Raw genomic sequence first — 21,962 nt, forward strand, 5'->3', positions numbered from 1 at the left:
AATATTCAAACTAGAATCAAAAATATTTTATTGAATAATTTCAATTTTATTCAATAATTTCAAAAATAAAAAAGATGAGAAAATAAAACATAAGGAAGATTTAAGGAAGAATAAGATTTAAAGGGTACATAGAAAATTTTAAAGAAATAGAAGAAGTACTAATAAAATAAAGTGAGGTCAAAAACATTTAAACCAGAATCAGAAGAAATAAAAAAGTAAGACACAAGAATAAAGGCGGGCATGTTAAAAACAAGTGCAAATAAAACATATAAAAACAAAAAATATAGAAAAACAGATTGAAAAAGAGAAGGCTAAAGTTAAAGAACGAAGGAAAACAGAAAAATTCCAGAAAAGAAAATCTGAAGAAAAAATAGCACAAGAAGCTAAAAAAAACTAAAAATACATGACTAGAAAACCTTTAAGTTATAAAGTTAAAGATCTAAAAAACAGTAAAAAAATCAAATAAATATAACAAAAATTAAAAAAAAATAATTTCATTACTTTTATGAGTATCTTAACACCAACTATACCAGGTGAATAAAAAGTATGGAACCAAACGTTTTTTGCTTAAACTATTTATTTTTTGAAAAAACTAATTGATGAGTACTAAAGTACTATACAAATGTGTTGATTTAACAAGAATAAAATTTTTCTAAATTTCCTTTTATTTTTGAGTTCTACAAAAAAAAAAAAATTTTTTAATGGCAACCCACTATAAAATCATTTTTCTCATAAAAGCTATACTCTAAGGATTACAACTATCTGCTTTATTACTAATTTTTTCAAAAAAAAGTTTTCACATAAATTGCAATTTTGACAAAAAAAAATCGCATAACTCAAAAACAAAACAAAATTTCGTTCTGAAATTACGATCACATTTTTTTATATTACTTTAATTTATATTAATCATTATTTTCCGCAGGCAAATCATTAAAAATAAAACCGCTTGGTTCCATACTTTATATTCACCCTGTATGTACTCGTATTTTGAGAAATCACGTCGTAGGAGGTTTCATTAAAACAACGACAATGTATAGGGGCTATTTTATTCATGACCAGCTGATTAGTTCGCAAATTTAAACAATTGAAAAAATATCTTTTGTACATAGAAAGTCCAGTCACTACCTAAATGTTGAATTTTTTTGATACTGCCAGTGTTTAGATTTGTAAGCCTTGAAAAAGAAATAACCCTTGTACTTTGCATTTTTCATAGAAAATATAGTTCTACTTTTTCTTGTGTTTGCCAGTGTCGGATTAAACTTTCGCGTTAAATAACAGTTTGTTATAAAGGCTTTTTCAAACTGCTAATTTCAGTACTTTAAAAAAATATTTCATATAATACATAAAAAAGGACATTTTCCAGTTTAATACGACACTGTCGTTTGCAAAAATTATAATTCTCTACCAAATTTTAGATCATGGCTGTGATAATTTGCGACACCGGTGTGGCTTTACTGGCCTACATGGACGGAATCACCGGCAGCCCCACTTTGGCCGGTGTCGTGCTGGCAACCTCTTCAGCAGCAGGTTCAGCAGTGTACAAAGTCCTATTTAAGAAAATAATCGGTGACGCCACTTACGGTCAAGTGGCTTTATTTTTCTCACTCATAGGGATGTTAAATGCCGCCTTTTTGTGGCCGTTAAGTTTAGGTTTGTTTTTGACGGGGGTGGAAAGTATGAACTGGGATAAACTACCCTGGCCAGCGCTACTTACAGCGAGCTCTCTTTCTCTAGGTGAGTGATGAAGTTTTATTGTTGCAAGTGTGACCTCGGCCTCCCATTGTTTTATCTTGAGTTGTTTTTCGTGGAAATAGAGCGAAAATACACGAGGGAGTGTACGGTTCATATATTACGAAAGTTGTGTTAAAATGGGTTGGGAAAATGAGTGTGAGATACATACTAAGTTGAAGAAAGTAGGTTTGTAATTTTTTTTTTCGGGGTTAGAACCTAATTTATTATACAACAATTTAGTGAATGGTAGGAAATTACCCGAATAAATTCCAAAAGAGAATAGCAACCAAGGGAGCTAGTCGACTTAAAAGATGACAGCTCTAATAACCATATATCATCCACCTCTACCATTTTCAAAGATTTGCCTGTATTATCATAGCTTTTATGTAAACGTTTCAGGTTGTTAAATTTTTCAAGCTCTTACATTGTACAGGAAATACCTACTCTAAATTGAGAATCGTCTAGGGATATCATCTCATTTTTATTGACATTCCTAAACGTTGTTTCACTGCTTGAAGAAGCAATAAAAAACGTAAATTGAGTGTGTAATTTGCTTTGTTTATCGCTTCTTTGTTATGTAATAGTATATTAAGCATCAAGAACGGTAAGGACATTTTACCGATTGAAGACAATTGTTTGGAGGAGGAGCGAAGCTATAAACAAAATGTTCTAGAACGCCAAAATATTTTGAATGCTTATCGACGAGTTTAACGTTAGCAACAATAAATAAAATACTTACCGACGAGTTTGGGATAGCAACAAGTAAATCCAACTTACTGTCTTGGAAAAAGTCGTAGTAAGCAATCGAATAGAGTCTAATCATAAAATATAAAAATCTATCCAAATGTTCACGGAAGTTAATAGACACCTATCAAATTAAAAAATTAAAACTGCAGGAATTAACTCTAAACTTAATAAATAATAATTATTCAGTGAAAACATAGTGTTGAGATATATTCCAAATAACTCGTAACGTTAATATTCCAAAACACTGGAGACACATTTGAATAAATACGGTTCCAGTTGCACTAGTTTAAAAGCTATACTCACATCATTTAAAATTCAATTACACAGTTTTATAATTTATACATTAAAAATCTAACAAAAGCGTTATTATTGATTCCTAAATTTATTATGACATACATACAGAGTGCGCAAGAACTCGCGTCCCAGAGAAAAATGGTAAGGTAAGGTACCAGGAACATGGAAAAAATGTTAAAAAAAATATCTATAAAAATTTCGAAGTTATGAGAGTTTAAATCTTGCACTTTGACTCTATTTATTTCTGTTGGAAAAATAATTTTTCATGTTTTTTTGCTACAGGCGATTATAATAGGAAACAATAAAGAAGCTCTATCCTAAAATTGTAACTCTGTTCAATGTTATTTGTGACTTTTATTGGCAAAATTTGTGTAACTTTACTAAATAATTGTAAAAAAAACATAAACAACATCATCAGTATCATTAAATAGACATAAAAAATGTCAAAAAATAAATGTCCAATTTTTTTGACAGATGAATTTTTTAAACATTTTTTCCATGTTCCTGGTATCTTGTCTTACTTGAAATTTTTCTACTCTACTTTATAACAAAGACTTTTAACAAAATTTTTATTAATTTTTTTCCATACAAAATGCAAAGTTGAAATTTTTAGAAAAAAAATCCAATAATCAAATGTAATATAATATAATTTTATGTCAAAAACTTATTTTATTTCTTATAATTAAAGAAAGTAGAAGAATTTTTGTCTGTAACTTACATCGTTGTTTCAAATTAGTATGTTTTCTTATTTTTTTGATTGTGTTAAAGAAGAAGACCTTGTGATGTAATGAAAAAATGAAGACTTACAATTGTAACCCAATTTATTGTTTAGTCTTAACAGAATTGTATCGTATGACACTCAACTTGCAGTATAGTAAAATCGTTTTCCTAAGACCTACTAAAAATTTTTATTATTTTTAAGTTAAATGCGGTATTGTTAAGAGTAAACCAGAGGGTAAACAAATCATAAATTAGTGGCACCCCCCCGGATCCTGAAACCAAGGAAACAGGTCAGTTTTTAACAGGGCCCTTACTTTCTTTTTGTCTAAAATACCTGAAATGTTTTAATAGTTTTATTATTTAAAATTAAAAAAGCCAGGTGGTTATTAACAAGCTATTATTAAATAAACCTGTTTTTTTAATAATAGCTAGGTAAAACTCTACCACTACTTTAGTTTTAAATACGGCCCTGTTTTATTCTATTGGGTGCAGCAACACTTGCAAAGGAACGTGCCATTTATGGAGGATTACAAATTCAAGCCATTGTTTGGTTAATCCCTTATAATGTGTCATGAAATTTTTCGTAGGTCTTAGGAAAACAATTTTACTATACCTTCTAAATTACGATCAAACATTAACTTAAAATAAGCCAATACATATTTAAATGTAGCTGAAAAGTTTGGAAACAGGCTTGCTTTTATTTATTTTTTTTTCACTCACTCAGTATTCAATATTAAATAAAAGAACATGTCATGTTTATCAACTCCTATAGGTACGTTTTTTTATAAGTTGTAATAATTTATTTTTTATCGATTTCAGTTGCCAATTTATTGGGTAACTTCAGCGTTGCCCTGACCTATGACTTGTTTATAACATTAGGACTTATAACCGCTGTTCCAGTTTCCGCAGGTAAAAAATATTTTATTAAATATATAAATAGAGCATATTAAAAACTCCAAAGCATTATTTATTTGTCTTATTAAATTAAGCTACAGTTCTACTAATTAAAACTAAACACAATTATTAGGGAATTTTATTATTAACACAAATATGTGTGTAGCACTGGACGTGGTTTTGTACGGTGCTAACTTCGAAGGGATGAAATTAGCAGGAATGATTCTTATCGCTGTAGGATTTTTCCTGGTGATGTTTCCCGCCAACTGGCCCGACTACATAACCCGGCTGCTAAGGTGAGTTCAGTATCGAGCAACATTTCCAAAAAGAAAAGCAAAACTTAATCTCGCAGCAGTCGATAATTTTCACACTAATCTAAAGTAACTCCCGCGACAACCATTCGAACCCCTCGTACAATCCGTTACCTCTGAGCGCACAAGTTCCCTGAATCTGCCATTTGCGGGCGCGCAACTCGTTAAGTTGCATCTTTTCAGCGATTTCAGCCGCCGTCATCGACACGGGCAAATCTTGTTTGTTTGCCAGCACCAATAAGGCGGCATTTTGCAATTCATACTCCTGCATAAGACTCTGGAGCTCTTTGCGAGCTTCATCGATTCGATCTCTATCACTTGAGTCGACGACGAAGATGATCCCTTGAGTATTTTGGAAGTAATGCCGCCAGAGGCGGCGAATCTTATCCTGGCCTCCCACATCCCAAACCGTGAAAGTTATGTTTTTGTACTCGACCATTTCTACGTTGAATCCGATAGTTGGTATCGTCGTCACAATTTCACCGAATTTTAGTTTGTACAAAATTGTGGTTTTGCCGGCACCGTCGAGTCCGATCATCAAAATTCGAAGCTGTTTTTTACCGAAAAATTTACGAAATAAACCCGAAAGCGTCAAACCCATTTTGACACTGACAGATTATCGACTGCTGCGAGGGCTATTTGGATTTTTCTTGTTTGAAACCATTTTAAAGCTATTACTGTCTTACTCACTGTCACCATAATACTTAACTGGTAAATACTTAGGCGTAAAATAATTCAGTGCAACGGCGCAGCTTAATTGGAGCTAAAATTTTAATTTTGCAGAAAATCCACACGATTCTTCCAAGGGAAGGTTTGTTTTTATGCTAGTTAAAATTATTTGCTAATGAAATTTTATTTTGGGTTTGAATTATTTGCATCAAAATAAACAGTTAGACTTAGATCGACAATATCTGATAGGTTTAAATAGCAGAATTTTTTCCAAATTCCGATAATTCACACTTTTTACATCATTCTCCTCTTTTAGCATGACTTGATGCTTTTTACATTATTTTCATTTTAATTAATTCACTTCCGCACTTTCCACCACTTAAAATTAATCAATGTTACATGCATTTGGCTAATTTATTCCATGAAATTAATTGACATATTGATGAAAAGACTACTAAAAGCTTTGTACTCCCTTGTTGCAGAAATATCATCATGTTGAGTCACAGTGCCAGGTAAGTCATTATTAAAACTGAAAAAAAATTTTCTACGATATCCGTAAATTTGTGCACGCTTTTATTATTTCTATTGTTATTCTATTTGACGTAATTAATATTTTCCATTATTTCTTTGCATTTTTACACAACACACACCTGACACAACATCACATTTTTTGCAGTTAACACTGATAGGATATCACGTAGTTTTATTTATAACGTTAGAGTTTAGTTCTATTTTGATTATTTGGTACCTACTAGGAGCTGTAGGATGGCAATAAATCTGAAGTTTATCGCCATTTTTGGAAATGAAGAACTTACAAAGCGACAAGTTTCGATGAAAAAAGAGAAAAAAATTAAAAATTAAATTCCATATTATTGATATTATATCAAAAAAATGTGCACAAATTGAAAGAAGAAACTAAATTTTTAACTGGAAATTACACATATGTGTAGGACTTGTTTTAGTAGGAAATGAGTTTGAGATTTAGTCTAAAAAAAAACAAAAAAATTGTATGTAAAGACACTAACAATGAAATAAAAATAAAATCGGTAGAAATTTAATCAAAAAGTAATAAATTCTAACAAAAAAATTACTAGAAAAATGTATTTTTGGAAATATTAGGCAACACTGAAGTTTTGTAAATTTTAAACGCATAAATCTGAAACAAAAAAAATTAAAAACATGTCGCTCTGTAAGTGTAGTTAGTGGAACTAAGATCTCGTAGAAGTCGATGGTTATTAGATAGCACTGGATATTTCTTCTATTGATTTTTTCGTAGTTCGATTAAAGGATATAATAATAGACATCATCGTCACATTCCATTGTGTTTCGTTTAGTTTGTCTCTTTTTTTTCATTAAAAGATGTTACCACACCTATTGATTTATGTCTCGTTTAGTAATGTGACTTTTTTTTAATTTATAGTATGCCAACCCCAAATAGGGGTAAAAAACGTGAATTAATGTATGTATGCGTAGTGTGTTGCGTCATTCTCCTCATGCTCTACAAAATACGATAGAATTGTAATAAATACATTGTTAAAGTAGAACTAGTTATAAGACAATCTCCCTTTAGATGACAATAAATTTTTGTTATTTTGTTTTGGCTATACTGAATTAGACCCTAGCAAAACCTGCATCTATGTATGTTTCTGACAATAACACAAACACATTACACTCTATTTTCTTTTTTTTTTCTAAAAATGTAATGTTTCGCCAATTTTTAACAGGTAGGTTTTATTTTGACTTGCATGAGTCCTATATTTGTCGTTTGCTCTCTCTCACACACACTTTAATTTATTGTTACACAAATAAAATGAAAAATTTTAATAAAAACTTTTCTTCACCTGAACATAAAACTTTTCACAGCGTCTTCCACATCCCATTTTTGTGATTCAAACAAGACACAATTTTGTTCTTACCTTGATTTGAGTCATAAAATAGAAGCACGTTCATACTTTTCTAACGTAGAATGTTTTTGTTCATTGTGTTATTTCTTGTGCTTCGTTGTGTGTGTGAAATGTGGTCTAATGGTGCTGGTACCCTAATGGTACCTCGTTGGCACCAAAGACCCTCCTTCTGCAAGCGAGAGGATCCACATCTGTCCCCGAATCATTAACACCCTCGCGACGTATCACATAAAATGTGAGTTGTCTTAAGTAATCTATTTCTTGCATGGTTTGCATGGAGTAGCTCCTAAGTGGGATTTGGGATTCTAAGTGGAGAAATTTGCAGAAAACGCCAAACGTCAAAACTTCAAATTAATTAAGCTAGTGGTGAATACTGTCCTCTCAAGCTGTACATTTGTGTTTATTTCGTGAAAATAATGCACTTATTCCTTCACCACTGTACAAATAAATTTGGTTGATAATAAATATAATTACTATAATTGAAAGACTTTTTATGGTTTTGATGTTTGCTTGCATGAAACGGCTTCTAACATCTTCACACATTCCTTAGACCCTAAAAACACAACTAATTCAAATTAATAGAAATGTGATAAAGATTATAACGAAGTAAATTGGATGGGTGCAGGTGGAGCAGGCGGAACAGGCATGGTATGCAGGGAGCCCATCGCCGAGACGTGGTGGATTATCGTACCGGTTATATACGCTCGCACCTGAGGTCGCCTTCGGGTAGGGTGAGGTGACCTAATCCAACACCAATGACCGACATGAAGGAGTATCTGCTCACTTCATTATAGAATTTTTCTATTTTAGACATAGGGTCTCACTATAATCTAATACTAAAACTGAAATTACTGTTTTATATACATTCCAACTGTATCTTTTTTCATTTAGTGCTAATTGTTAAACCACCATACCATATCACTATCGTTATTACAGACAACTTGAGCTAACTGTGTAAAATATAGATGCATTTCGTATAAATTTTTTCCACATTTAGGTTTGTTGAAATGATATTCAGCTAAAGTGATGGGTCCAACAACCTTTTAATTAAAATATTTTGCAAACATAAAAATGAAGCAATAATAATTAAATATTGTAAATAATTGTTAATTGTAAAAATTAGACCAGCAGTGTCGTATTTATAAGTTCTTTATTCCTGCTTAGACTGACATTGCTTGGACATTGATGTTATAGAGTTGATATACCTACAATAAAATAACTTACAAAGTAAACGAGTATTTAGTTGTGTATAAATTTTCTGTAATGAGGGTAATAATAAGAATGTTTAGAACATGTTAAATCAAAATCTTATTACCAATATACGATTTTTATAAATTTAGTACCTACGAAATAAACATTAAATATACACCAAATAAATAAAACATAAATCAAAAAACTCCAAACAGTAGGAACAATAATGAGAACAAATTAAACCTTTGTATTTTTATTAGTTTATTGTTAAATAAATATTACAAGAAACCATTTTTAGTCTTTTATTTAACAAACTATATTATGTTTATACCATGATTTATGAAATTCCATTTGTCGAATTCTTAGAGAATGATAAAGTGTTTTCATACAGCGTTCATCCCTAAAATGTTTTAGCATCGTATCATTGAAAAACAATCAATCAAATTCAAAATAAAAGAACACAATTCAGAACAGATTATTGCTTCTGATATTAGGTAAATGTATATATTCTTATGTAAAAAATGATAAATTCAAACATCATTAACCTCTCTTGAAAAATTGTTTGATAAAGCCTATTTAAAATATTTATTAATTTATTTATTGAGGTATTTATTACGCTTCACATAACGTAAAATGGTGTTAAAACTAATTTTTAGCAAAAAAAGGAGAACAAGTAGTATTGTTTTACCTCAGGAGAGGTTCAATTAAAACAGTTGATTTAAAAAAAAGTTTATTTAACACGTCAGGTTGGAAAGGAATTACAATAATCACGCAAAAATGGAATTGCAAACTGTAACACACCCAAACAAAAAAAAAACCTAAAACTTAAAGCTCATCGTGCCCCATGTGTTGTTTAACGAATTCGTATAAGTCTTCCAAAGTCCTACTTCCACTATATTCTGAAAGTTTTTCTCCATTTTTATAGAGAAATATTGTTGGAAATCCTTCAACCTAAAAGAATTTTATGCAAAGTCATGCCAAAACAACATTTAAAATTAACTTACTTCCTGCTCGTTGCACAAATCTTTATTTAGATCAAGAGTACAATCAACTTTGGCAATATTAACGTTCGAATCAGCTACAAATTTTTTACCTAACTCATCCCAAGTGGGTGCTAATCGCTTGCAGTGGCCGCACCATGGAGCAAAAAATTTAACAAACGTAATACCAGTCTCTATGCCATGTTTGAAAGTATCACCATTGAGGGTTCCTACAGCACCTTCTTCTGACTGGGGTTTCTCAGTCTCAGTGGGTACTTCAGAAGAACCCATCATTTTATTCACATAATTCTTCAAATCTTCATGCGTTCTGTCTCCTTGGTATTTATCAACCTGGCAATTTTACAATGAATAAAAATTTTAAATATGTAATAGAATATAAAACTACTTTTTTCCCATCCTCAATCCATAGAAGAGTTGGATAACCCTTGACTTCAAATTGGTTGCAAACGAGTCTCCATTGGGTACAATCAACTTTTGCAATAGATATACTAGAATCGAATTCTAAAGATTTTGCTAACTGTTCCCATACTGGAGCTAATTTCTGTAAAAAAAACTTGAAACTATTAAAAAGAAACAAATCAACGTTATTATACCTGACAATGGCCACACCAAGGAGCATAAAACTTAACAAAATGTTTTCCTGTGGCTACAAACTTTTCAAAAGTATCTTCAGTCAATTCTACAAGACCACTTACGGGTTGTGGGGGTTTTGTTTCAGCATCTCCCTCATCACCCTGAAAAAACACATTAGCAAAAGCTTAACCTGTATGATCTTGTACCTCTCTCAACTGCTCATTTATAAATGTAGTAAGAGTTGGTAAATCCCTTGTACCCCTAAACTTAATACCTTCAGAAGCCCCAACTTTGAAAAACTTAAGAGTGGGATAGCCGGTTACGTCATGCTCTGAACATAAAGAACTATCCGTTGTGCAGTCGACTTTTGCAATTCTTATGTTACTATCGTCTTCATTAAGCATTTCAGCAAGTTGCTCCCAAGTGGGGCCTAATCTTTGGCAATGACCACACCTGTAAAGCATTGGCATTAAAGTGAATATTTAAGGTATAAGCAACTTACCATGGGGCGTAAAACATGACAAAATGGTTTTTCTTTGGTAATTCTTGGGCAAAATTCTCTGTTGTGTATTTGACAGTGTGTACATCATCTTCATGACTGAACACATTTACGAAGAACGCAATGCAGATTATAATTGATAGTTTTGAAGACATCGCAAAATAAAACTAAGGGTTTTATAGATGGAAAACGGTAGAAAAGTATTTATCACAGCCAACAGTAAACAATGATGTTGCCCAAATTTTAATGACAGATGTGGAACTGAGGTGTCTTGATATCAAAATCCACCTCCAAAATTGCAGGTTAACCAACTGTTAATATTTATAGGGAGTTGTTTTCATTAGGTTGGTATCACTTATATTAAAAAATGCGCGCAACTTAAAAAATACAAAATAGATTGTTTTAATTTGAAAAACTTTTATTTAATTTTTTTATTAAACATGATCCTCCACTAATAACAAAGTTCTTGGTCTTAAATTATCACTGATTTTCCACCACACAAATTAAACAAACTACAAAACTTACTCGTAATCCCACAATGCTCAATAATTTAAAGACTTCAAAATTACTGTAAATTTATAGGAAATGTATGTACAAACTACGCTGAATTATATAAAAGTTATAAATCTACAATTACAAAACTACAATTCATCGTGTAAATCATCAGCTTCACTTGGAATCTCTCTACAAGCTGCAGGTGTTACAAACTCAAACAAATATTCACATCTATTAGGTTCAGATACCGCAGTTACTTTATTTTCAGTGCCACACACAATATTCACTTTTGTTGACCTTTGAGGACCATTCCAACAATTCTGACCTTTGTCATAAAGCATTGAGTTATATTTACTGTCCTCTGGACCATTCCACCTAGCCCAAGTTCCTAATCTAGTCTCAGAAGAGCCAGATTTAGGTTGTTGTGTAGCCTTTTCAAAAGGACACAATTTGTAAACATACTCATGATCAGTATATTCAAAACATTCTCCTTGAAGAGTTGCAAATTCTTCTTCTGGTCCAAAGTCCTTCTCCAAGTAATCATTAATATTGCCAATTTCTGAGTCAATTTCTCTCACTGCTCGTTCAGCATCAGTAAATTCGTTTCTAGCAGCGGTGGCTTGATCAACAATCTTCTGAGTTTCTTCATCATAATGTAGTTTAGTTGAGGGTTCCTCTGGTTCTTCTTCAGGATGGTATGGTTCTTCCTCCTCCTCTCCTTCATCACCCTCAGGAGTACCATCATGTTCATCGTCCTCTCCTTCCCCATCGTGCATATCTTCACCTTCAGTACCATCTTGTGGTGCAGGTGGCTTGAATAAACCAGCATCCATCATAAGATACGGTTTAATATTAGGCCAAGCATCTGTTATAAATGTTTCAAGATCCACAGATTCTTGATTGTTCAAAAAGTATTTAGCTTCTTCCTCAGACACTGAAACAAACTACAATCAATATGCCAAAATAAAATACTAATAAATAAATACCTTCACCGTTTCTATCCTTATCAAATGTTTGTCTTGTCTGAAGTTCAGGAATATCAACTAAACCGTCTTGATTAGAATCAAATTTTGTAAACGTTTCAGTCGCCTCCTCTCTAGTCTTCTGTGCTTCAGCCTCGGCTTTCCGTTGCTTCTCTTCTTCTTCCAATTTCCTATACACTTCAAGTGACTTGCTTTCAAGTGCTTCAATTTCATCTTTAATTTTTTGTTTTTCTGCTTTTACTTTTTCAGCCTCTTCTTTGTTCTTTTGTAACTCTATTAATTTTTCCTTTTTCTCATCTTTCAGTCTCAAACCTAGAAAAATTCATTGGATTTGAAATAATAATACAATTTAAGCAATACCCTTTTGACTAAGTTCTGCTTTTAGTTGTTTGCCAGCTTTAATAATTTCTGCAAGCTTCTGGGCCTCCTCCCTGGCATGTCGCCCCAATTGTAGACAAATATTGGGGCACGTTGTTATGGTGTTTCCGGCGTATTCGTCACTGCCATCACAACAGTCACAAATACCATCATTCACGCGACTGGAAGCTAAATTTAAGGGTTTATGACCAGCATTGGTACAATGAAAAATCCCATTGGGACAAGCCGACGTCCCTGGTTCGTCACTGCCGTCCGGACAGTCGCAATAATCATCATTTACTTGAGAAAATGGTATGCTTTTGCTGTTATCAAAACATAAAAAATTACGATCTGGATTGTATAAAGAAGCTCGCGATAATGAGACCCCTCGAGGCCTTGACACTTCGGAACTGCATGTAACGCTCAACAGTATTAATAATGTTGTGCATAATGTGTAAAATTTAAAGTTTTTCACAAAGAACTCCATCACGTTTCACTTTACCACCGGTACAAAATGCTGACATTTGAGGTGACGAAAAACATGCGCGAAATGAAAGGACACGTCAGAAATTAATTGGCAGCCTGTGAAATTAAAAGTACATGTCACGTGACCGACTTCTGTTTATTACTTTTACGTATTAAACTCCGCCCATGTACTTTTTATTTTCATGTTTAGGGTTTTTTTCTGTTGATTGAATCGGGTTGACAGAAGACAGCTGTTTCTGACAGCAGGTGCAAAAGCAAACAAGCAAACAAAATAAAATGGTAATTTATTCGTGTAATCAACTATTATAAACCATTAAAACAAATGGGACCCAACATTATTTAAGATGTTTTTAATGAAAGTGACTAAAATGGAAATGGTTTGTTATTTTGTAATATTTATTCTTGCTTTCATTGTTAGGGTGGAAGGTAATTTTTTGTAAAAGTGTGAAAATTTTTAAATCAGTGTTTTATAGGGTCAATTTATAAAAACTTGAAACATTTTGAAACAATTCATGCAGATGAAATAACGCACAAAATCGTCAAAAGGGGTACTACTGAGAGCAGTCATCCTTTTAATAAGATAAAGGAAGTTAGTTTTTATACACATGGACGAGATTTTCGACTTATTTTAACTCCAAAAAGGAGCGTTTTACATTCCAAGTTTAAAGCATATGCGGTTGATGGGGACGGAAAAGAAACTTCAGTTCATATAGGTACAAATTTCTTTGAAACTCATTTCAAAATTTACTTATCCATTCCATTTATGCTAGTAACAGTCAATAATGCAGGCGATAATTACATTTTAACACATTTTGTAATATTATGAAGAAGGTTATAATATTGTAATTATAGATATTGTGTTAATTGAAACAGATTACAACTTTTCATGTTTTGTGTATATTTAGATCACGATGATTTTTACCATGGTCGTGTGTTTGGAGAGACCGCTTCACACGTTAGTTTGCACATGGACGACGGCATTATGACTGGTAGTATCCATTTACCTGAAGAAATATACCACATCGAGGTATAGAATTTATAATAAAATAAACTCTTTTAAATAGTTTTTATAGCCATCGTGGCGCCACATTCCTCACTTGGATAACAAAACCATGATCACGTACAAACAATCCGATGTAAAATTTAGTTGGGACCATGACGACCTTCCTCCTGGTCAAGTAGGTCCCCGAATATGTGGCTATGTGAAAGAAGGAGAAGAACTCGTCGACGATGAGTTTGAGGGGCGAAATCAATGGACAAGACAGCATCACAAAGTAAAAAGACAAGTGGATCAATACGAATATACTCCAACCAAGACAAGGTGCCCCCTTTTACTCGTCGCCGATTATAGGTTTTTTCAAGAAATGGGAGCGAGTAACACGAAAACAACAATCAATTATTTGGTAAAACTCTATTTTTTTATTGGGTTGTTTATGATTGTTTTGTACAGATTAGTCTCATAGACCGTGTCCATAAAATCTACAATGATACCATTTGGCAAGATCGGCAGGAAGTCGACGGTTTCAAGGGCATGGGTTTTGTGATTAAGAAAATTGTAGTTCACAGCGAGCCTACGAGGATCAAAGCGGGTGAAGCTCACTACAATATGGTGCGTGAAAAATGGGACGTGAGAACTCTGTTGGAGGTAATTTTGACTGATTGTTTTTATTTGGCTGTTTAATTTCTGTTTGATTTTAATTTGAACGTTTTGTTTTTTGTTTTGAAGGTGTTTTCACGCAACCACCAAAATAAAGGAGTTTGTTTAGCACATTTATTCACGCACCAAACGTTCCAAGCTAGGGACTCTGTAGTTTTAGGCTTGGCATATATTGCTTCACCTAGAAGAGGATCGCATGGAGGCATCTGTACACCGGGTTATTATCATTTCCTTTTTTTAGTTTGCTTTGTATGGTTGTGTGTTTTGGTAGTTCTTTCAACTATTTGTTTGTACTAACTATATTACCTTTCCTGGTGCAGGTTTTTAGCAGGGAATATACTCACAAAGACTTCTGCTTGGCCCACTTGTTTACCGATCTTAAATTTGAAGGAGGTATTTTGGGATTAGCTTATGTGGGATCTCCAAGACGCAACTCGGTTGGGGGCATCTGCACCCCAGGTACAAAAACTGTCTCGCTTACAGTCTTTTCTTTTTCCAATGCATGCAGTAGTAGTAACAACTAAAGAAATTTAGTTATCTTTTTAAACAAAACACAATTTTACTTTTTCGCAAGTGTGGATCAAAGTGTACATATTGTATTGTCCCAAGTTGGGGTATTTTTGTTATACAGGTGCGCCAGAACTCGCGCCCCAGAGAAAAATTTGGACGCATACAAAATTGCCCAAAGTAAAAGTGCCCAACGTAAAATAATCCAATATAAATTGGTCCAACATAATTTTCTCTACCGTAAAATAATCCAACGTAAAATGAGTCCACCGTAAAAAAGTCCAACGATTTAGGATTAGGAACATGTTTGGGTGTTGGCAATATTGACAGACATGGCCCCTGCGCAAGAATAAAAAGAAAAATTGACTGATATGAAACGACTGTATAAAAAATGACTGTTATAAAAAATTGCGTTAAATTAAGAAAAACTACTTTTATGTGTAAAGTCTGTCTTTTTTTTAAATGGAAATTACCAAATCAAAATTTTGGTGAAAAAATTGGTAGCAGCTTTTCTCCTTAGCCACAAATTTTGTTTGTTCTTTGTTTTTGTCCCTAGAAATTTTGTTAAAAAATTATGGTTATGTGTTCAAATTGAGATGTTGTCAAAATTTTGACTTTTATGAATCTTGTGTGCCGGTTTGCTCTTTGAAAGCGCTATAATTGAATACCTGAGGACAGGCATCATTACCTAAGGTCTAAAAATAGAATTCAGTGCTAATAATTTTGACAGAAAAACACCGCAAGTAAGTTACAATGTTGTGGACAAAAATGAGATTCTTGCTACAAAAACTTTGAAGAAAAAGGATGTATATACAGAAAAAAGTTATTTAGCAAAAGATACAAGTGGGTATTATGATGATTGGCAATAAATTTTATGTAATTTATTGAAATGAGCTCAAAGTTGATGCATTTTATAAATTCTTCTTCAGCTTTTGGTTCAAAATTGTTACTTATTCAACTCGTTCGTCAAAAACGATGCACAAGACACTAATTTAATTGCGTTCTTTCCGAAGTTCTTTCTCATTCATGTTCATTTTGTATTCTTGTCAATTTTTTGCTAAGAATTAAGAATGTTTAACAAACCTGCATTACAAATTGCGTCTACATTTTAACGGGTCCTTTTTCTAACTTCCTGCTTGCGTGCTATTCGTTTCCAAATTTCGAAAAACTGTTAGTGTACCGAATTTGTTTCTTTTTTGGTGTTTCATCTCTAAATTTTCTTAGACGATTTTTTGTGTTGACGTTTAATGACATTGTTTTCAAATTAATTAAAAAAACCGGAACTGCCAACTTCCTTTATTAAAATTACCATGAATGAATTTTCTAGTGATGCCAACGTTAAGACTGTTTGGCATTTCCATTTAAAAAAAAAAACAGACTTTATTTAATGATACTGATGACCTTATATATGTTTTTTTTACAGTTATTTAATAAAAGTACAAAAATTTTGCCAATAAAAGCCACAAATAACATTGAACAAAGTTACAATTTAGGATACAGCTTTCTTGTTTCCTCTTCTAATAGCCTGTAGCAAAAAACTTGGAGAATTATTTTTTCCGACAGAAATAAATAGAGTTAAAGTGTAAAATTTAAACTCTCATAAATTTTTGTAGATAAAATTTTTTTAACGTTTTTTCCATGTTCCTGTTATCTCACCTTATATGACATTTTTCTCTGGGGCGCGAGTTCTGGCGCACTCTGTATTCATGTCCTATTCACATGTTTTATTTCGTTTTGTTGCTTTATTTGTTACAAGCCTGGATAAAATATTGTTTTCGAATTTTTGGTACTTTGAGGTTTTTTTATGTGGACAATTCAAATTAAATTATGTTAATTCAGAATTAAATCAGACACCTGATATAATTTGAGTTTTGAGGCAGCTATAAAAACGCAGTTTTCACTCGTTTTGAATGCATGGAAATTTGCAGAATATTTCAAGAACGGGTACACCCTGTACCTAAACTCGGGCCTGAGCTCGAGCCGAAACCACTACGGCCAAAGAGTCATAACCCGCGAAGCCGATTTAGTAACCGCTCACGAATTCGGCCACAATTGGGGCTCTGAGCACGACCCCGACATCCCTGAATGCTCACCTAGTGCTAGTCAAGGAGGTTCCTATCTCATGTACACCTACAGTGTCAGCGGTTACGACGTCAATAACAAAGTACCCCTCTTCCAGTCCCAAACCAAGACTCACTATAAAATTTCCAGCGATTCTCTCCGTGCAGTTTGCGATCAATCCGGAAAGTCCTCCAAGCCAAATCCGGTCGCTGCTTCTCCGAACCGGAAGAAAGCTTCTGCGGGAATTTACGAGTGGAAGGCGATGAAGAATGCGACGCTGGACTGCTAGGCACCGAAGACAATGACGCTTGCTGTGATAAAGACTGCAAATTGCGACCGAAAGCAGTTTGTAGCGATAAAAATTCGCCATGTTGTCAGAATTGTCAGTATATGACCAGCGAGGTGAAATGTAGGGAGGCGCAATATGCAACGTGCGAACAAGAATCGAAATGTACGGGACACCAATCCGAGTGCCCCAAAAGCCCCCCAATGGCCGATGGGACAAATTGCCAAGAACGCGGCAAGTGCAAAGGGGGCAAATGCATTCCGTTTTGTGAAACACAAGGCTTGCAGAGTTGCATGTGTGATATAAGTAAGCTACACACTGTTTTATACAGGGTGTTTAATAGTATATTTTCCAGTTGTTGATGCGTGTAAGCGTTGTTGCCGGTCTAGTATTAATGAGACTTGTTCTCCAGTCGATCCGCCTGATATTTTAGCCGATGGAACACCCTGTATTCAAGGCTTTTGCAACAAAGGACATTGCGAGAAGACAGTCCAGGATGTAGTTGAGCGATTTTGGGATATTATCGAAGATATCAACATCAATAAAGTTTTATTATTTTTACGCGATAATATCGTAGGGACTGTTGTGCTAGTTACAGCCCTTTTGTGGATCCCCACGAGTTGTGTTATCAATTATGTAGATAGGAAACGGCGACATGAGGAGCACGAACGCCGAGAGTGGAGGAATAAAAGTGATTTAATTCATCCCTCTGATAATAGAAGAATAATACGTATAAGGGTACCGAGAAGGAATAATACGTAATCTGATTTTTTTATTGTGATACAAAGTGTTTTAACCTGATTACCATTTTCCAAAGTGTTCATAGGTTATTGTGTAAAAAATTCAAGTATTTGTAAATACTCTTAACGCTTTATTGTGGTTATATCACTTAAATTTATGCGAACAAATTTTATTAGGTACTAAGAAAATATTTCAATTTCTACAGATAGTCATTAAAAAAGTGATGATAATGTATTATGATATTGTGTTCTAGTGCAGGAATTACGTACTTAATATGATTTTAAGAATTGTGTAATGAATTTATTGTTTAGTTTTTATTTATTTTAAATGCCAATATGAATAAATTATAAAAAATGATTGATTTTTACAGTCCATTTATATCCACCATAAGAACAATTAGTAAGTTTCATTAACTCAAAGAAAATATTTAATTGCATTAAAACTACCGTACCATCTACTGTAGTGTTTTTATGAGGCGCAAAACTGTTGCAAATTGCACAATTCCTGAGACTACAATAATTGTAAGTACCTACATTATACTTTCCGTATCTTGGAAGAAAAATATGACCTGCCCTAATTAGTTGTAACAGACATAACATATTATCGCTTTGTGTGATGTAATAAACACGAAGTCACAACAATAAAACAATGGCAAGCAATGGTGGAATTTTTTAGCCGCGATATTGCATAATATTCAATAAACTTCTGATTGTACAATGACAGTCTCGTATCTCGTATTCGTATCGGTTGACCAGCAACTCTTGCGGCATGTAAATACTAAGACACTTCCAAATTCCAGTCTTGAACAATGTTTGGCATCGCCTACCAATTTTAATTTTGGAATAATCGTTGGTAAAACTTGAAATTCGAAAACTAAATCGCCTTTACAATAATTACACATTGACTGAAACCCTTGTAAAGGGTACAAGAGAAGTGGAGAACTATCTCTGTTATATCTCAAAATTTGACTTGGGTTCATTTGTATCTTTGAGAGAAAATGGTGAAACATTTTATCGCCATGAGCCGGATTGCTTTTTTCGTATTTTTCGTAAACGTTATCAGTGATTTGTGCCGACGCTCCTCCAGTGTCTGGACTCATTAAATTCACGTCATCGTTTTTCTGTTGATACTCTTGCAACAATTCTTTGACGTGTCTATCGCTAATTGTGGAAGAACCCGGAGTTTCCTCCCACACACCCATAAACGATGAGATGAATTGAAAAAGAGAGGTTTTGCGTGGGTCACTCTGCAGATTGTGGCAGAGGTCTTGCGGTAAAGGGGTTGCTTCTTGCAAAAGGGCAACAATGTCTTGTTGGGGCATGACGGGACTATCAATGGTGACGACTTCCCCTTCGTCGCCCTCGATTTCAGCGGTGGCTGATGGAGAATGTAAACGACCAACAGCACCACCTAAAAATTAATTATAAATAAAAAAATTGAAAAAAAAGCCTCCCCGGCGGGGAATCGAACCCCGGTCTCCCGCGTGACAGGCGGGGATACTGACCACTATACTACCGAGGACTTGCTAGACAGTTTCTCAAGTCAACAATATCACATGCGCGATCGCAAATGAAACGTCAATAAAATTCAGATGTTTCCTAACCTCCAAATTCTAATCAGATAAGTCAAAATTGTGCAATGACCACTAGTATCATGTGAAAATGAGCGTGGTGACCAAAACGGCACTCGACACTGATGTCAGTATCTTCAATCATATCAAATATGAGCACTTTGTCGCTGGGATAAGTGGTGGTGTGACTTCTACTCTTATTTTGCACCCCCTTGATGTTATCAAAATTCGGTTCGCCGTCTACGATGGGAGGATTCAAACTACACCCAGGTATTCCGGGATCTGGAACGCATTCACGACTATTTTTCGCCAGGAGGGTCTGCATGGACTGTACCGTGGCGTTGTCCCGAATGTTTGGGGGGCCGGCAGTTCGTGGGGGCTGTATTTCTTATTTTACACAACGATCAAAACCAAAATACAGAAGGGAAATGCCAATACGGCCTTGAGTCCCGCTCAACATCTTCTAGCGGCTTCAGAGGCCGGCGTTATGACTTTACTTTTAACGAATCCCTTGTGGGTTGTGAAGACGAGACTGTGTTTACAATATGGGAATTCTAGTCAACAGTACAAAGGGATGATTGATGCTTTAGTTAAGATTTATCGCGCGGATGGTATTAGGGGATATTATAAAGGGTTGGTTCCTGGAATTTTCGGGGTGTCTCATGGGGCTGTTCAATTTATGGTTTATGAACAGTTGAAAAATGAGTACACAAAATACTACAATCTACCTATTTCAACAAAGCTTAATACAGTACAGTATCTCTCATTTGCAGCATTCTCTAAATTTATAGCAGCGGGGGTGACTTATCCATATCAAGTGATTAGGGCGAGATTGCAAAACCAACATTACTCATATAAGGGGTCTTTAGATTGTATAACACAGACTTGGAAATATGAGGGCTGGAGAGGGTTTTATAAAGGTCTAGGGACGAATCTATTAAGGGTCACCCCTGCAACAATGATCACATTTGTCACATACGAAAATGTGTCTCACTTTCTGATGAAATAATTTAAATCAAAGTTAATTCTTCTAAAGGTTGTTAAATTTTTTATTGTTTTTAATATTATTGAAGCAATCCTATCATTTATTGTATATACTGTTGCAACCAAATAAACACTTACCAAATGCTCCATTATTTGCATTTCTGTCGTCCACTGTTAAATTTCCAAGTCCCGTCCTCACTGACTCTTCAAAACTACAACTTTCGTCATCTTCATCAGAAGCTCGTTCAATGTTGTTAATTAAATTGCCATTTTCTTCATTTATGTTAGCATTGTTATCATCCCAATCATCAGCATCGGCACACCAATCAGTTGCGCTAGTTTTGGAAGTTACAGCTGCAGATTCTTCATGTTCAATTAATTTTTCTTGGGACTGGACACGAATACAAATCCAACTGTAAAATAAAAGTAAGAATGTTTCACTAAAAAATGATTAATCACCTTTCACTTTGATTCCAACAATTTGGATTTATGCAAGCGAATAAATATAAAGTCCGGTGGTAGGGTGAAGACTCCAGAGGTGCGTAGACTTGCACCACCAAAGGTCTTGGCAGTTGGCACAGTGGACAGATTGGCGGTTCAAGCTTGATGTTGCTTGGTAAATCCTAAGTAACACAATTATTAATTGTAATAAAAATGAGAATTTTTTTAATAATTGAATAATGAAATGTTCTATAAATACTAATGCTGCAGATTGTAGCTCATCGGGGGTGTAACTCAGTGGTAGAGTGTCTGCTTCGCATGCTGAAAGTCCTGGGTTCAAATCCCAGCTCCTCCACACATTTTTTTCAATTTTTTTCATTATTGGAGTCAAAATCTTAAGCCTTGTAATATTTATATTTTGTACAACACACCCGGAAGTGTGAAATTCATAACAAATAATTTGCACATAGGGCTTAATGGTAAATAATCAAGTCAATAATACTCACGGGTTTTCCTCCAATTTTATTGGTGGTGAAGTTAACTTGGCTTTTATACTTTTCAGTGATGAGTTCGTCTTCAAATCCGAGCAAGACTTTGATATTATTTTGGGCCATGTTTTGGCATCAGCTGATGAATTTATTCTACAAAACTTATTCAATTCACTATTCGTACTATAGTCAACCAAACATACAATGCATAGATTCTTCTCTCATGGCGAAATGGTTTATTGGATTGGGAGCGCTTGCGTAAAATTTAACCAACATCACAGCTCTGCTGCACTTATCGATTTCATTTAAAAAGTCCTAAACATGTCATAAATTGGCCATATAAAACGAAAAACCAAACTGGCCCTTATTTCA

The 21,962-nt window shown here is 34.0% G+C and overlaps 7 protein-coding genes and 2 non-coding genes across 19 annotated transcripts in view; 4 read left to right on the forward strand and 5 right to left on the reverse strand.

Moving 5' to 3' along the window:
* The window catches only part of LOC123007444 (putative thiamine transporter SLC35F3), an 18,149-nt gene extending 9,457 nt beyond the window's left edge, over nt 1-8,692 (forward strand). Inside the window, exons 6-12 of one of the 5 annotated variants that reach the window (XM_044402745.1) lie at nt 1,416-1,734; nt 4,312-4,401; nt 4,553-4,682; nt 5,481-5,508; nt 5,849-5,878; nt 7,431-7,505; nt 7,896-8,692. In XM_044402745.1, coding sequence (XP_044258680.1) covers nt 1,416-1,734; nt 4,312-4,401; nt 4,553-4,682; nt 5,481-5,508; nt 5,849-5,878; nt 7,431-7,502 — 669 coding nt within the window. In that variant the 3' untranslated portion in view covers nt 7,503-7,505; nt 7,896-8,692. Of the gene's footprint in view, nt 1-1,415; nt 1,735-4,311; nt 4,402-4,552; nt 4,683-5,480; nt 5,509-5,848; nt 5,879-6,786; nt 6,962-7,430; nt 7,506-7,895 lie in introns of those variants that run through there. The other 4 variants (XM_044402743.1, XM_044402747.1, XM_044402744.1 and 1 more) reach the window with 4 other exon arrangements.
* LOC123007446 (ADP-ribosylation factor 2-like) lies at nt 4,445-5,313 on the reverse strand. The gene has a single exon (XM_044402748.1). The coding sequence runs from the start codon at nt 5,296-5,298 to the stop codon at nt 4,762-4,764; it is 537 nt and encodes a 178-aa protein (XP_044258683.1). The 5' UTR covers nt 5,299-5,313; the 3' UTR covers nt 4,445-4,761.
* Nucleotides 8,693-9,178: 486 nt separating the features above from the next.
* LOC123008093 (thioredoxin domain-containing protein 5 homolog) lies at nt 9,179-10,840 on the reverse strand. Its single transcript, XM_044403704.1, has 6 exons — nt 10,538-10,840; nt 10,242-10,488; nt 10,056-10,196; nt 9,848-10,003; nt 9,466-9,792; nt 9,179-9,412 (listed from the first exon to the last, which is right to left on the reverse strand). Exons 1-6 carry the CDS (start codon nt 10,687-10,689, stop codon nt 9,287-9,289), a joined length of 1,149 nt encoding a protein of 382 aa, XP_044259639.1. The 5' UTR covers nt 10,690-10,840; the 3' UTR covers nt 9,179-9,286.
* A 94-nt stretch (nt 10,841-10,934) lies between these two features.
* LOC123008091 (glucosidase 2 subunit beta) lies at nt 10,935-12,917 on the reverse strand. Its single transcript, XM_044403701.1, has 3 exons — nt 12,373-12,917; nt 12,016-12,324; nt 10,935-11,963 (listed from the first exon to the last, which is right to left on the reverse strand). Exons 1-3 carry the CDS (start codon nt 12,854-12,856, stop codon nt 11,176-11,178), a joined length of 1,581 nt encoding a protein of 526 aa, XP_044259636.1. The 5' UTR covers nt 12,857-12,917; the 3' UTR covers nt 10,935-11,175.
* A 153-nt stretch (nt 12,918-13,070) lies between these two features.
* On the forward strand, nt 13,071-18,459 carry LOC123008090 (ADAM 17-like protease). Of its 6 annotated transcripts, XM_044403694.1 has the most exons (10): nt 13,091-13,281; nt 13,329-13,568; nt 13,761-13,882; nt 13,929-14,258; nt 14,306-14,500; nt 14,582-14,779; nt 14,833-14,971; nt 16,948-17,183; nt 17,231-17,672; nt 17,722-18,459. In XM_044403694.1, exons 1-10 carry the CDS (start codon nt 13,200-13,202, stop codon nt 18,126-18,128), a joined length of 2,391 nt encoding a protein of 796 aa, XP_044259629.1. In that variant the 5' UTR covers nt 13,091-13,199; the 3' UTR covers nt 18,129-18,459. The 6 variants fall into 6 exon arrangements, with proteins under 6 accessions (XP_044259633.1, XP_044259629.1, XP_044259630.1 ...); XM_044403698.1 differs by lacking the exon at nt 13,329-13,568 and having other exon boundaries at nt 13,071-13,134; XM_044403695.1 differs by lacking the exon at nt 14,833-14,971 and having other exon boundaries at nt 14,582-14,729.
* LOC123008092 (programmed cell death protein 2-like) lies at nt 18,225-21,865 on the reverse strand. Of its 2 annotated transcripts, XM_044403703.1 has the most exons (5): nt 21,794-21,865; nt 21,609-21,743; nt 21,121-21,284; nt 20,800-21,074; nt 18,225-19,517 (listed from the first exon to the last, which is right to left on the reverse strand). In XM_044403703.1, the coding sequence occupies exons 2-5, from the start codon at nt 21,714-21,716 to the stop codon at nt 18,802-18,804; spliced, it is 1,263 nt and encodes a 420-aa protein (XP_044259638.1). In that variant the 5' UTR covers nt 21,717-21,743; nt 21,794-21,865; the 3' UTR covers nt 18,225-18,801. The 2 variants fall into 2 exon arrangements, with proteins under 2 accessions (XP_044259638.1, XP_044259637.1); XM_044403702.1 differs by lacking the exon at nt 21,794-21,865 and having other exon boundaries at nt 21,609-21,783.
* Trnad-guc lies at nt 19,557-19,628 on the reverse strand. Its single transcript has one exon. It is a non-coding gene; the product is annotated as a tRNA-Asp (tRNA).
* Nucleotides 19,659-20,805, forward strand: LOC123008096 (mitochondrial folate transporter/carrier-like). Its single transcript, XM_044403706.1, has one exon. It carries the CDS (start codon nt 19,769-19,771, stop codon nt 20,684-20,686), a length of 918 nt encoding a protein of 305 aa, XP_044259641.1. The 5' UTR covers nt 19,659-19,768; the 3' UTR covers nt 20,687-20,805.
* On the forward strand, nt 21,386-21,457 carry Trnaa-cgc. Its single transcript has one exon. It is a non-coding gene; the product is annotated as a tRNA-Ala (tRNA).
* Nucleotides 21,866-21,962: the final 97 nt, after the last annotated feature.

This window comes from Tribolium madens, unplaced genomic scaffold (genome assembly GCF_015345945.1).
Source record: "Tribolium madens isolate multiple individuals breed KSU strain unplaced genomic scaffold, Tmad_KSU_1.1 Scaffold_3;HRSCAF=73;Tcas5.2_LG2, whole genome shotgun sequence".
Lineage (NCBI taxonomy): Eukaryota > Metazoa > Arthropoda > Insecta > Coleoptera > Tenebrionidae > Tribolium > Tribolium madens.